Here is a 14767-nt window from a genome sequence, read left to right as displayed (position 1 = left end):
ATAGAGTGGTAATGAGATTAAATCATTCATTTTTAAAGGGATGGGTTCATTTTATTTACAATCATTGTTTGCTTAAACAGGATCCCAAAAGGTGGAGGACAGGACGCTGTTTAGATCAAAAAGTAGCTAGAGTTTCCCACTTTATTGATTTGGGACTAAAGGGAAAGGTAGGTGTCCTCATCAGTAGGATCCTCCTACAGTACACTCTCATCACGTACAACAGAAGTCACTTGTTTCATATAAAATGAACTATAATCAATTAATTCCCTCTCATACAACCTCAGAATTATTGTTGAAACTCAACAAAATAACATGAACGTTCAAAAGGTGTTTAAAATCAAGTACACCAAAGTTCTAGAGAACAGAGATATCTAAGGCATATTAGGAAAATGAGAGGCATTAAAGGTATACTACCTTGCACCATCTGGCAGTTTTCTATCAAAAGAAGTGCTGCGAGGAATGGCTGTCTGAGCCTGCTGGAGAAGCTGCTGGCACTGCAGTCTGTCAGATGTTCCTAGGATTGGAGAGGCACGAGAGAGAGGCTGCCCAGCGGGAGTCGGCACCCGATGCCAAGTGGTATTTCTTCTGAAAGGGGTTTTATACTCACATGGGGTGCCTTCACTGTCAAGTTTGTATTCCACCATGGGTATACGACAAAGTTCTGAACAACCCCTGTTGGATGAACAAAAATTATGATCAACCTCACTGGAGAGAACAGAAAAAATAATCTTGTAGTCAGATGTACAGGCATTTTTTTCTGGGTGCCTAAAGGTGTTCATATAGCATCATGCTGCCCTTTGCATGCTTCAAAGCTATCATGCCAACCAGGTGGAAAATATGTCAAAATAGAGGATTCGCTCTCACATACTCAAAGGTTTTGATCTCTCACGCTCCTCTTCAAAAAGAAGCAAAGCTTTTATACATTAATGTGAAGCAAGAGCGCCTCTCCTATGAAGACAGGCTGAGGGAGCTGGGATTTTTCAGCCTGGGAAGGAGAAGGCTCTGGGGAGACCTCATTGTGGCCTTCCAGTACTTGAGGGGAGCTTACAAACAGTAGGGAGAAACCAACTTTTTTCAGAGTGTGACAGTGATATGGCAAGGGCGAATGGCTTCAAACTAAAAGAAGGGAGATTTAGGCTACATATTAGGAGGAAAGTATTCACTCAAAGGGTGGTGAGGCGCTGGCACATACTGCCCAGCAAAGCTGTGGATGCCTCATTCCTGGAGGCAGTCAAGGCCAGGTTGGATGGGTCTCGGGCAGCGTGAGCTGCTGGGTGGCAGCCCTGCCCACAGTACGGGGTTGGAACTAGATGATCTTTAAGGTCCCTTCCAACCCAAGTCATTCTATGATTCTATGATTAGAGTTTCACATAATAAGAACTAGTAGAAATAAAGCATTCAGAAATCAGCAAACATCAAGTTCTTCAATAAAAGCTTTTGTTTGTTTAAATTTTGTAAATGCGAACAATTTCTGAATGTAAAATTTAAATATATGAAACTACAAAACATGTTTGATGCTTTCCAGCAATCTAGATGTTTCTTAGTGGTATTGAGAACTATCCTTTATAATCTGTCCTGTTCCCACTGACTACACTGTGATGTCAGTGATGAAGTGGTAAATAAATACTTTTTTCCATTAATTTCTAAACAGTACTTCCTACTATCTCTCTGGAAGTCTCCATGCTGAGAAGACAAATGGCGAAGCAGAAGAAAGAGACAAGTCAGAAAGCTTACAACTTCGGCTTGAATCTTACAGTATGATTGAACACTACTAGCATTCCCAGAAAGCATAAGCTCAGATAATATTAGTGACACTACTGTCCAAAAGATCAGTCTGCCTCTGTGGTATTTTCTGTGGCACACTCAAGCTGGACTTGTATTAACAATAATTGTTTCACCAATTCATTAACAGAGATTACCACTTATTACCAATGCAGTTATATCTCATATTCTCATATATATAGTACCTATTATTTCTCTGCTTGATAGACAGTATGTACAAATTTAATTCTATGAACACCCTAAAAAATCCCATCGCCACACACCAAGTTAAAGCAAGAATCAGCCAAAATTCACTGCTCTGTCCTTGAGCTCAGTCTTAATCAAAATTTGCATTCGTTGAAAACTCAACATTCATCATTTCTGACTAAATTAAAAACACTCAGAGAAATTGTAATGGAATGTTCATAAAGCATTTACAGTCTTAACCCTGAAAATACTTTGGGACAAATGACTTAACACAAATACATAGTACAGATTCATATAGATACTGTCCCTCAAGGCTTCTGAACCAAACCTTAAAGCAATATCTTCACTCCCAGTGTTTCAGTAAGCAGATCGAAATTAGGTATTATAAAAATGCTAATAAAGTTATTCAAGGTTGTTTAAAAGAAGATGTGTGTAACTGTAACAACTGCACTCCACATATTCCGTATCTACCCAGTGTAAACCACCAAATGCCTGTGGCTGCTGAATTTTATGGTACTGGAATAGGAAAAGTGCTTCTCATGTGGCATAAAACCTCAGACCCCCAAAAAGGTAAAGAAAGAATTACAGTCATAATACAGAGGACACAGGGTGTATATTAGTAGCTAGCGCAGGGCAAAGATGCTGTGATAAAGATGAGATAAAGAAGAGTCACTGGAATGCTCTAAAACAGAACTCAGAATTCCTGATTTTTCAAGGTTATTCTGTGATTGAAACAAACAACAACAACAAGGAAGATCAAAACTCAACAGTAAAAGTTAATGTTTATACTCTGATGATGTAGTTGGACATAGAATTTCTTGTGTTACATTACTTGTAACAAAATCTGAAGAATCATGCTAAAAATGTGCATTAAAAGAGCATTATTTTTGTAAGCTTAAGAACTCAGAAGGTAAGAAATCTCAAAATCAATGTTGCATACAACTTTATTTTATTCTCTTTCAGTCAGCGGAGTGAAACAATATATTTAGTATTTTGCTTTTAGCAGAGTTCTTTATCTCATTCCATGCATATAAAGATCATAATGCACTGGGGAGATGCTGTTCAATATGTAATTATCATTATGATTGAATGTGTTAGATATTCAGTTGCATTTCTGCACTGATTTATGATGAGAAATTATTTGATAGCTGTATAGTTTCGCTGGGCATAAAACTCATTTCTTTCTAGCTCCTCTGATCACAGAGCATCAGAGAATGGCTGTTTTTAGCTTACCTATGGAGGTAAGAAGACTTTAACAGTCTGCTACCAAAGACAAGAAATGGAGCTACAGAGAAACTGATATTATAAAATTATCAATTAATTTCAGAAGATCAATTTGATACATCTAATAGCCTCTCCCATCTCCCCTGCATGAATGTCACATTTATTCAGACTACCACTTCAAACCACGCGGTAAATACAAGTTAAGCAAATTGCATAGAATTGCACAAACATTTATACTGGAGAAGCCTACATAGAATGAACTTCTCCAGTACGATATTCAACTTCTCATATCCCAAAACCATCTTTCTCTTCATAAGATTCCCCATATTATTCACTATGTACAACAAATGAGACCAATGTCTAAGGCACAATAGCCTCTAGCAATGCAACCTTGATTCATTTCCAAAGCAGGACCAGCAACATTATGTGAACACAGAAGGTTCTCAGAGAAAAAAAAAAAACAACATAAGATTGATTATTCAATTAAAGTCTTTCATAAAACCTTATATACAAAACAAACAGAACAAAGAATGTGCAGATGATAAAGCAATGTTAATATTAGTTTAGCATGCTGTGTAATTTTTCAGGCAGTCATATTCATTATTTGAATAGGAAGTTCAACAATTAAGTAGGCAACTATTTCAATCATTCCTCTGTTTATTTCTGTGTATTATTTCATTCGTTCCTTCATTCCTATAAATCTAAAGTGTTGGAAACAAAACATCCCCTCTCTGACTTTAATTACTAGGATATTGATTTCACAGTTTGTCTTAGTAATTGGGAAAGGCAACTATAATTATATCCCTTATTAATTACTTTGTAGAGGTTATCTAAAGCGCTGTAAGAATAACCATGAGCTCTGAAGACAAAATAGATTGTTACTACTATTAGTTTGACTTAGCTTGTTAACTGAATTCTTATAGCACGATATAAGAACAGCCAACAAGCTCTCCATCAAAGAAAATTAATTTCCGTGCCTTTAAACAAGTATGTTTACTGCACTAAAATATATTCCTCTAAAGGACAAATTACAAATGATAGAGGATACTTTTTGACAAAAAAAAAAAAAAAAAAAAAAGCAATCCTATTTAAATCACCATGAAAATCTAAAAATGTTACTTTGGAATCCAAAATGCACCCCACCTTCTTAACCATCACAAAAACTCCACAATACTCCATGGCTAAACAGAACTTCATATGACTTCCTTTGTCACGTAAGATTATTTATTTTAATGTAAAAGTGCCCAACTACTCCATTCAGCATTTATATGGAAAGTTATAATTTACTGCTTCACAAACGCTGGTGAAAGAACAGATAGGCAGTTTACTGAGATATAAAAGATCATAACTGTAACTCTGTAGATCAGAAACAATGAACACAAATTACTTCATGCTCGTAATCTAATAGGGAATTTATTTATTTGTTTGTTTAGCTATGGAACTGTTATCTTGTATGAAAAATAACTGATGGAATTAAATGCAACTTCCTATTAAATGCTTAGTTGGACTATTATCTAATTTCTATTTATAAAATCACAACTTATTCCGCTGGATAAAGATTACAAATTTGTGCTGATATGCCATGATATATTTATTTAATTGTTAAACTTTTAAAATTCACTTTAAAGAATGTGTAAAGATAGATCTATATCTTAAGATCTTAAAATTTTATTTAAAAGTTACGTTATTGGGCTCCATAAGTACATATAACAAAAATGTTATGCTCAGTTTCCAAAGTTATGAAAGTCTAGAGATGAAAGGATACAAAAAGCATCGCTTGATCTGGTAAAGCAATCATGCAGACATCAGTTTAACTATTTGAAAAACTTTTAAGTTGAAGTTATTTTAACATGCGTCAATGGCATTTGGTTGTCGAGAGCCAAGAAAAACATGATTTTTAATTTTCAGATTTCACTCATCCTTATGAATTATTTGTTAGCATAACAACAAAACTGGAATAACTGGTTACGATTCAACATTAGGTCAATATGTTGAAGATCTGAACTACTAAGGTGGGTGTACAGAAAGAAAGGTATTCGTTTTATTGCAATGACAAAGTTTCTCCTTGCTATCACCATTTCAAATCAAAATATATAATCTTGCTCAATAAAGAGCCATTATCTATATGTATCAGTACAATAACTAATTGCATTCCTCCAACTCAAACTTTGAAAGTAATCTCTTCTATTACTATGTATGTTTGTTCTTACTGTATAGCAGTTCCCACAAGGTGTCACAACGAGAACTCACCATGCATCCATTAAATCCACATGATAAAACAGATTAATTTCATATAATTGTAGGGATTTTATTAAAAAGCAGAATTTATTAGCTTAGATTTGTTGTGCAATTAAGTAAGATATACATACATTTTCCTTTCTGTGACTCTCTAAAGTAGCTCCCAGAGGTAACCCCTGAACTCTATTGACTCTCCACATCAACTACAGAGCAAGCTCAAGATATTGGATAAAATCCAAATGGCCTGAGACAACTTATTTGGTCAAAAGTGTAAAGAAAAACACTCCCAAGTTATGACATCTAAGAAGTCTATTAACAATAGACATGCATCAAACAAGGACAAAATATCATTTGAAAAATATTACATGTGCTTTAGTTTAAAACAATTTCTTTACACAACAGATGTATGCAGATGCTTAAGGCAGGCTCAGGTAATAAGGCTGCTCCAATTTTTTCTCTCCTAGTTTTAGGGGGATAATAACTGTCTGGCAGGCCTTTCCCTGAAGAGCTGAAGCTGACAGTAGCTCCTTTATGAAAGTACCTTTGTTGTCTTTCAATCTTTGTTACAGAATCTTGGCATTAGCAAGCTGACAAACAATTCTGAAGCTTCTTAAAAGCCCCTATGCTCACAATGCTGTATGAAAAGGACAGGAGGAATACAGACAGGACACATACATTGGATGAAAGGAATCAGTCGGGAAATAAAAAAGGGGAGAAAAAAAACACAAAGCAACCATGGTGTTTGACTTGATTGAGAGATCAGTGAGGCAATAACAATCCTTGTAGTCTCCACTGATGGAAAGTGGTTCTCAAGAAGAGCAAGACACCTCCAATTCCCAGAGAATAAGAAGAAAAACACATCAAAAGATAGTAATTACAGGGCGTAAAGGCTTGAGAAGCTACTGGCAAGAAATAAGAATCACTGAGAAAACAAAGAGGATATATTTTTGCGACACTGAAGAGAAACACTTTCAAAATTAACCAGAAGTCTGTAAGAAGACTTGGAAAACCCAGGACTGGGAAAACCAACATCTACGATGAAGAATTCATATTGTACTCCAGATTTAGAAATGGAAAAGGTAAGTAACAAAGAGAATAACTGAAGAACCAAGTAGAGACCTAAGGTTTTGAGTTTTGAAAGGACTGAGTTCAGAATAAAATCTGATTTTGAAATTATCTTTAAGATAGTTGAGAGACAGAATTAATGAAGATCTCCTTTCAGAAAATACTTGAATCAGTCATGAGCAAGTAGCAGGTGAAAATGTTATTCAGGACCCTGAACTTCAGGAGAGCCAACTTCAGACTGTTAAAATAATTCTTGGATGAGATCCCCTGGGAAACTGTCCCAAGGGACATAGCAACAGAACAGAGCTGGCGAACACTTTAAAGATGCTTTTCTGAGAGCACAAGAGCTCTCCATCCCCCAGAATAAGAAATGAGACAGACGAGGCAGAAAACCAGCATGGCTGAGCAAGGACTTGCTGGTCAGGCTGAGTGGGAGGGTGGGAAGCTAAAAAAAAAAAAAAGAAAAAGAAAAAGAAAAAAAAGTAAAAGCAGTGAAAGTGGGGATGGGTGGCCTGAGAAGAATGTAGAGATGCTGTCTAGATGTGTAGGGATGGAGTCAGGAAAGCCAAGGCACAGATGGAATTGAACTTGATGAGGGATGTGAAAAACAATGAGAAGGGACCCTTTAGAAACATTGGGCAGAATAGACGGGCAAAGGAGGCACCCACTTCAATAAAAGGCCAAATGCAAGGTGTTGCACTTGGGTTGAGGCAATCCCAGATATGAGTACAGACTAGGAGAAGAACTCACTGAGAACAGCTCTGCAGGACTCATGAAGGACTCATGAGTCCTGATGGACGAAAAGCTGGGCATGAACCAGCAGCATACTCTTGCAGTCTGAAAGGCCAACAGTATTCTAGGCTGCAACAGAAGAGGGGGATGCCAGCAGGGAGGGGGAAGTGATTGTTCACTCTAGTTTGCCCTTGTGAGGCTCCATCTGGATGGAATACTGAGTCAAGGCCAGACAGGATGGGGCCCTGGGCAACCCAATCTAGTGGCTGGCAACCCTGCCCACGGAAGTGGGTTGGAACTAGATGATCTTTAAGGTCCCTTCCAACCTAGGTCATTCTATGATTCTATGATCATTGATGATTCAGTGAATTGAATCTAAAATAAAGGGCAAACACAAAGTTCAGCTTCACAGCTAGGCCACTGAATGAATTACAAAGATAGCTTTGTTAATGAATAATAATCTCTTGAATTGCCTCAAAACAAACAAACAAAAACAACAAGCCACTAAACAATTGCATGCATTAAAATATCTTTCTAGGTAAGAAACAGCATCTTTGGAATCTTCAGTTAAAAAAAGGGAAGAAAGGAGACTTAACTGGCAGAACTGCAAAGCACATGCACATACATCCCTTCACCAGTCAGATGTGGGGGGCAGCTGATTCTTTCAAACTTCATATTTCAAGGTTATCAAGAGTCCTTTGACATTTTTGATTCTTTACTTCAGTGGGAGCATAAACAATATTTTTCAAAGCAGTTTCCCATAGCAGTAAAAAGACTTTCAATTAATACCTCCTGAATTCTTTGAGACAGAATAAAGACACTGAACTACAGACGACTATGAAGCTATCAACAAATCTCAGCAATTGCACACAGCATAGCAATCATCTAGACTGCTAGTACACCAGTCTTAAGCTCAGTTCAGTGAAACACAGTTCTGAAGGTGCATTTTAAACTTTGCTATGTGAAACTTTCATCCATTTCTTTTACAAAAGAAAAATGACAGACTGACTGTAATTCTGATAGAGAAAGATAGAAATCCTTCAAGCGTACTCTAAATGGTTATGTGTATGTTTATTTTACTTTGACTGTGGGACCAAGTGAACAATTTGAAGCCCAGAGCTTCTATCAGCTACAGTACATACATAAAGTATGGTCTAGATGCATGCCTAGTGATGTGGACTGAAAAGCGTCAGACTCACAGAGATGTGATCAGTGGTATGGTTGAGGTAGATGACTGTATCTAATGGGGAACCCCAGGGCTCAATACTGAGTCCTAGCCTGCTTAACGGGTTTATTGGTATGTGATCCAGATGATGTTCATATAACAGGTTCATTAGTGATCCAGATGAGAGGACAGAGTGTGTGCTTAGAGATTGCTGATGATACAAAACTGGGAGGATTATTTGATACTCCAAGATGGTTGTGATGCCTTTCAGAGGAATTCTCAACAGGCTGAAGGAATGGGCAGAGAAGAAACTCCTTAGTTAAACAAAGGAAAATGCAAAATCTAAGTGAGCTAGAACTTTTCAGCTTGAAAAGAAAAGGCATGTGGCTAGGGAGAGGGTAGTATTTGATCAAGGTATACAAATACTTGATGGAAGGATGAAAATTGGACAGAGGCAGGCTCTTTTCTGTTGTGCTTATGTGCAATGGACTCAAAATAAACAGAGAAGGTTCCCTCTGAACATTAGAGGCACTTTTATGTAAAATTTGTATTTATTTATTTTACAAGTGAAATGAAAACAGTGAATAAGTATGTCAGGCTGCTCAGAGAAGTTGTGAAGCCTCCTACCCTGGAGATATTCAACTGAACACACAGCCCTGAATACATAGTAGGTGGCCCTACTTGAGCAAGAGAGGCTGGACAAGATGACCTCCAGAGGTTCCTTCCAACCTCAATCATTTCATCATTATGTGAATGTTGTAAGTTTGATTAAGTCAAATATAGGAGAAAATTATATCTGCATACAATTGTTCTTTGCCACCATGCTTACTGTTACTTGGAAAAAAGAAAGAAAAAAAGAAAAATTATCTTCATTAAGCAAAAATCAGTAACAGAGGTGTGATTCAATTGCAGGATTTTGCAAACATTTTAACCTGAAACAATAATCTGCTATACTTTGAGTCCTACAAAACGTAAGCAAAGGTCATTTATTTATAATCATCATTTCAATATCTAACCATGGAATCTTTTTCTGCTAACGCACTTCCCTAGAAATGAAAGCTCAGTTCTAAAGATAGTAACAGAAATTATTTCCTTTTAAGAAAGTTGGTGTTTTTTGTTTTTTTTTTTTAATGCATACAATTTTTGCCTTAGAAGATAAGTAAACAAACATAACATATTTCATGAGCTAGAATTCTGCTCTCAATTTGAACAACAATTAGCACTGTAAATATCTCATTCAACTTGCACGGTCATGTCTTCTAAAATTTAGGTATACCAATGAACCTGTCAAACATACGAAGAGTAAGAAGAGGGGAACTAGAAGTTGCTTCAAATTATCAAATAATCTGTCAGTAGAGATAGAACTCCCTGTTTGATACTGGTAGACACTGTGGCATTCTTTCCAAATGATAATAAAATGAGAAAGCTTTAAACCAAATAAAAGGGGTATAATATAAACCAGCAGCAGGAGACAGTTTTATCTTGAGTCACTAAGATTTTTTTTAAATTAAGGAAAAAGGCTTAGTTCAACATAAAAAAAAATCCAGTAAAGTTGTCCACTAGATCAGCTTATAGCATTGAATGCTACACTAATATTGTATAGATACATATAAGTGCAAATATATAGCTGGAGCTTCTTAAATAGATGTTCATGTCGTATACACATACACATACACACTGACTTTTTTTCCCTCTACTCTTTGTGGTCAAAATAAATGAATCAAAACATATCAAACACTTTTCTTATGAAAAAGCAAAGGTCTCTCATTGAAGAAAGTATTACGTGTTTCCCAGGTTATGTAGTTTCCATCCTTGGAGTTCTTGAGTCTATGACTAGATACAGCCCTCAACAACCTGGATTGACCTCATTACTGTTGTGGTTTTGAGAAGGCTGGACCAGATAATCCCTAGGATCCATTCTACCCTGAATTATTCTGTATTCCCATGAATGAAAAAAAGTTTTCAATGAAGTAAAGATCAAATCAGCCACAACTTCTGTAGAGAAGCTGCACATTCCAACCCAGATATATCACGCCCATACTGGATCCTTAAAAAATATTTTCTATAATATTAGGTACATATGCCCCAAGGTATTTGCAACCAAAAAAATTCTCTGCTGACCCAGAATTGAGTAAGCAAATAAATTAAGTTTCAAAACACGAACAACTAAAGGAATTTCAAAGACCAATTTACACCTCTCCATAGAGCTTTGTATGTTAGTATTGCCCTTTTTATTTCTCGCCTACAGTAAGTGTATGAAAGTTCAGCAATCATAAATAACTCTTGCTATGAGTTCAATTCATAACTCAAGTGTGAGGAAAACTCAAAGATGTTTTTTCTTGGATCAGAAACATGATAAGCACTGCACAATTGCTTGCTTAAAAATTTCCTTTTTATCTCATACTTCTTTTGTTAGATTATTCCTGGGTAGAGGCCACATGTTATATATATTGCTGAGATTTTCCCTTATTTTGATGCACATCAAAGTAGAAAAAGATGCTAGTTGAATAAAGTTTCAGCTCATCAAGGATTGCAGCAATGCTACATACTTATGCCCACTTTCTCAAGCATGATGGATTTAGGACAAGATCTTAAAATGCAAATTGTGGGTACAAGCAAAGGTCAACTTTACAAATTCTTTTCTTTAAAAATTATACTGAGGAGAATGAAACAAAAAAAAAAGTCGCATTTTTTATTTTTATTTTTTAACATGGAAGTATTTTTTCTTTTTTCAGTACAAAACTGTGTATTTAGATAAGAGACAGAACACTTTTTATGGTTGGGTATATGGACAGCATGGGCTGTCCCGTTACATATGTCTAAGCTCTGTGGTTTGCTGTTGCTGTCACCTTCTGAAGGCAGGAGTGGCAGACAGTTCACAGTGATGCGAAGAGCCAGAAGGTCTTACTGTGACACTGACCACATTATTAGGAAAGGACTCAGTCTAGGGACCAAAAAAAAAGTGCCCTACAAACCATCCCACCAGCTTATGGCAAAAAAACAAACCCTTGAGATTTGAACTCTTCCACTAAGGTAACTTTTCCACGATTCTAAAGCTCTTTTTTTCCAAACATTCAATATTCTGCTGGTTATCTGTTACTTAAAGGAGCTTTAAAAACACAACTGTCTGATAAGATCACAGCCATTTAAGAACAAGTAACAAAACTGGAAAGCACCGAAGGTCATTATATTTACTTTGCACATAAAAGTTTCAAAGTTCAAGAGAAGAAAATAACCTCAAAAGAAATGCAGTAGTGTTTAATAATAGCTCCGAGGCAGTTTCAGTTACAGGTACAAAAATATATCCATTTTCAAAATTACCAGCAACAACAGGAAAAAAAGCCTGTTCACAAACCAGTGGAAACTACCACTGCTTCTTCTACTACAGTGGTTGTACTTGGACTATTGCTTCCCACCTATCCCTGGATATTTTATTTAAGCTTCATTCATTTTCTAAACTTTCCAGAAATTGTTTCTTAAGCATTTTTGATACATAACTGAACTCAGACACATAAGGGTCAGTGTAGTACAAAATATTCTAACTGAACGCAACAGTCTAGAGTTTAAAATGGATCTACAAGTACTTGAATTCTTTGATTGGATTTGACTGATTAAGGAGACAGTGTCCTTGAGCATTACTGTGATAGCACTGTTGAAAGCAAGAAAGAAGTGAACACTGCTATTCTCTTGTTAAATTCTGTATAATTTTAGCTACTGTGCTGTAGTAATATTGACAACAGAAGAACACATCAAGAATTCTGAAGGGAAAGACGTATCAGAAATAATACGACACAAGGATATTTATTCAGATCTGAATATACTGACAACCACGTTTGTTCTCAAATTCTTTAAATTACAAAGCAGTATATTTTTCAAACACCCGTTTATCCCTTCTAACTAAATATCAGCTCGGTGCCGTGTAAATAATTACAATTTCTCTATTTGTTCATGATTATTTAATTGCTGGAGCAATCTGAAAAGAGTAGGAGCTTTGTCTCAAATTCATTAACTCCACAGGATAGCAACTGGAAGTCCTTATCCCATGATTGCTTTTACATATACTCCTATCAAGACTATAGGTAGAGGGATGTACCTTTAGTAATGGAATACATTTAGTGAGCAAGCTTTCCCTCCATTTTCCTAACTGATCTATGACATTCAATTGTAAGCACTTCAACACTTGAAATAGTTTAACGCTAAAAGACAATAGAAGATATTTAGTACCAAAAAATAAATCACTGTTAGTAGATCCTTGCTAATTTTCTCAGTGAATATTTGACTACATTGATTTAAGCTTTTTGAGTAGCGAATGTCTCATGGGTGGAAATGTGTTTTAGCTTGGTTGATTGTACTGAAATAGAGGTGAATACTCAGAACAGACAATTGGCATGCAATTAGACAGTGAATATAACCTACATCAGAGCACATTTAATCCTGCAAAAGGGGTGCTTTTTGTTTTGTGAAACCACTGATTACGGCCACAAGCCAGAAAATTCTACAGGTGGCCCCTGTACAATTGGTAGAATTATGATTCAATTATAATTTGAACACCTTGCCTTACTTAGCGACAAGGGAAAGATTTCCAAGCTGTACTCTAGATTACGCTTGTAATCCACACCACTTAATTCTCTCATACAAGCCATTAGGATTTGCATTACGTTTGATAGGGGTCCAAGGATTGGCGATACATAATTATGGGCAGTTGGCACATGTAATAATATGAGCTTTGGCACAAGGATTGAAGTGAACCTCAAAAGTTATTTCACCTCTTAATAAGGAAGTGAAGGAAGTATGACATGGGATTTTGCAAAACTGAGTGGTAATAGATTATTTAGATTAGTACTTGAGGCTTAATCATGGTCGTCAAGATTTTGTGGGATGCACTGTTTTAATAAATCCAGGGAATAAGTTGGCATAAAAAATGATCCAAATCACACTGTAGACATAATTCAACACCTCCAACAGAACGATGGTGGAGGGTGGTTAGATAAACTCTTCAGTGTTTTTGGACTTTTACTCAAAGGATGTACTCAAAGTGCAGTCTCACCAGTGCCAAGTACAGAGGCCTTCTTTTCATCTCACAGTGTCACAGGTCACATTTGCTAATTGAAACTGTCAGTCTTGTTAGTATCTGTACCACTTTCTGTCTGCTCTATTTATATTATAAAAATTTGGGTCAGGAAGCTCAAAACTGTTTATCAGATGCTTTTCAAACTAGGTGACCAAAAGCACTTTACATGTTTTGGGAAGTTAAGGGGGGAAATGAGGGGCTTTCTGATTCAGTGAGAAGCTGGAATTTGAGAGAAAAGAGGCATTGATGAATATTTCTATGTTATACTGCAGAGATAAGGCTGAAAAGAACTGAAAAATACTTCCGTGTGCTCTTCACATTTTAGAATAGAAACAGTTTTTAGAAAAAAAAAGTCATTTTCCTTAGTAATTAGTTACACAGTTGACAAAAATGCAAAAAAAATTATAAACAAGAACAGCTTTTGTAGGTCTTTCCCAGTTTGGTGGCACTCCTTAGTTAAAACTCCTCCTACACACAGACAGAGTGCCATGTATCTTATGCTGATTTGGAATTTTAACATTTTAGTTCTAAACATGTAACTAAGATATAAACAATTCATACAGTACGTATTTTCTATCAGAGACTAAAAAAATACACACTTTACCTTCAACATAATAGTATCAGCTCATTAAGCTCATATTCTGCAAACAGCTTGGAAATGTATACCAAACAAGCCAGTGAAAATTCATACCCAGAAGCAGATGGTGAGAACAGCAAAGCTAAGCAAAGAGATGCTTAATTGCAAATTCTATCCAACTAAGCAAAACGATAGTATTCTATATTCACAGGCATTTACTTCAGAAAGGAACCCAATGCTTTAACGTGCAGGTTGAGGCATGGAAGGGCACTTTTGTGTCATTCATCAGGCCAATGTCTACTTGGATAATTGCCACCAATTAAACAGTATTCATGTACAGCTGGCACCAACTTCACAGAATTGTATGCTGTGTAAAATTTCATGGATTGTTGTCTTGCCAAAAGCAACACATCTAATGTTTTTTCTGTTGAATTAAAAATCAACAAGAGATTTAAAGATTGCCTTTTACAAGTAGACAAGTAATTCAATTTACTCTAGTAGAGTTCTCATTCAGAATAAGCCAGATTAAAAATGTCTGGAAAAGTGTGTGAGAAAAGACATTATAATAAAGTTTTGTATTTTACCTACTTCTTATCTACCTCAATAACATTAATAATAGAGAGAAGAGCAAACATATTTGCCACAGAAGAAAAAAAGGAATGCTGACAAAAGAACATTGCACTTCATCCCTGAGAACAACTATACAGTCACCATAATAGCTTCTACT

General features: G+C 36.1%; 1 protein-coding gene across 11 annotated transcripts in view; it reads right to left on the bottom strand.

Annotated features, from left to right (window-relative positions):
• SIPA1L2 (signal induced proliferation associated 1 like 2) overlaps positions 1–14767 on the bottom strand; it is a 264070-nt gene that overhangs the window by 36149 nt on the left and 213154 nt on the right. For all 11 annotated transcript variants that reach the window (XM_040698284.2, XM_046939496.1, XM_046939497.1 and 8 more), the window contains one exon: positions 415–672. In XM_040698284.2, coding sequence (XP_040554218.1) covers positions 415–672 — 258 coding nt within the window. The remainder of the gene's footprint in view (positions 1–414; positions 673–14767) is intronic.

Source organism: Gallus gallus, chromosome 3 (genome assembly GCF_016699485.2).
Source record: "Gallus gallus isolate bGalGal1 chromosome 3, bGalGal1.mat.broiler.GRCg7b, whole genome shotgun sequence".
Classification (NCBI taxonomy): Eukaryota; Metazoa; Chordata; class Aves; order Galliformes; family Phasianidae; genus Gallus; species Gallus gallus.
This window is presented reverse-complemented; position numbering and strand designations above follow the sequence as displayed.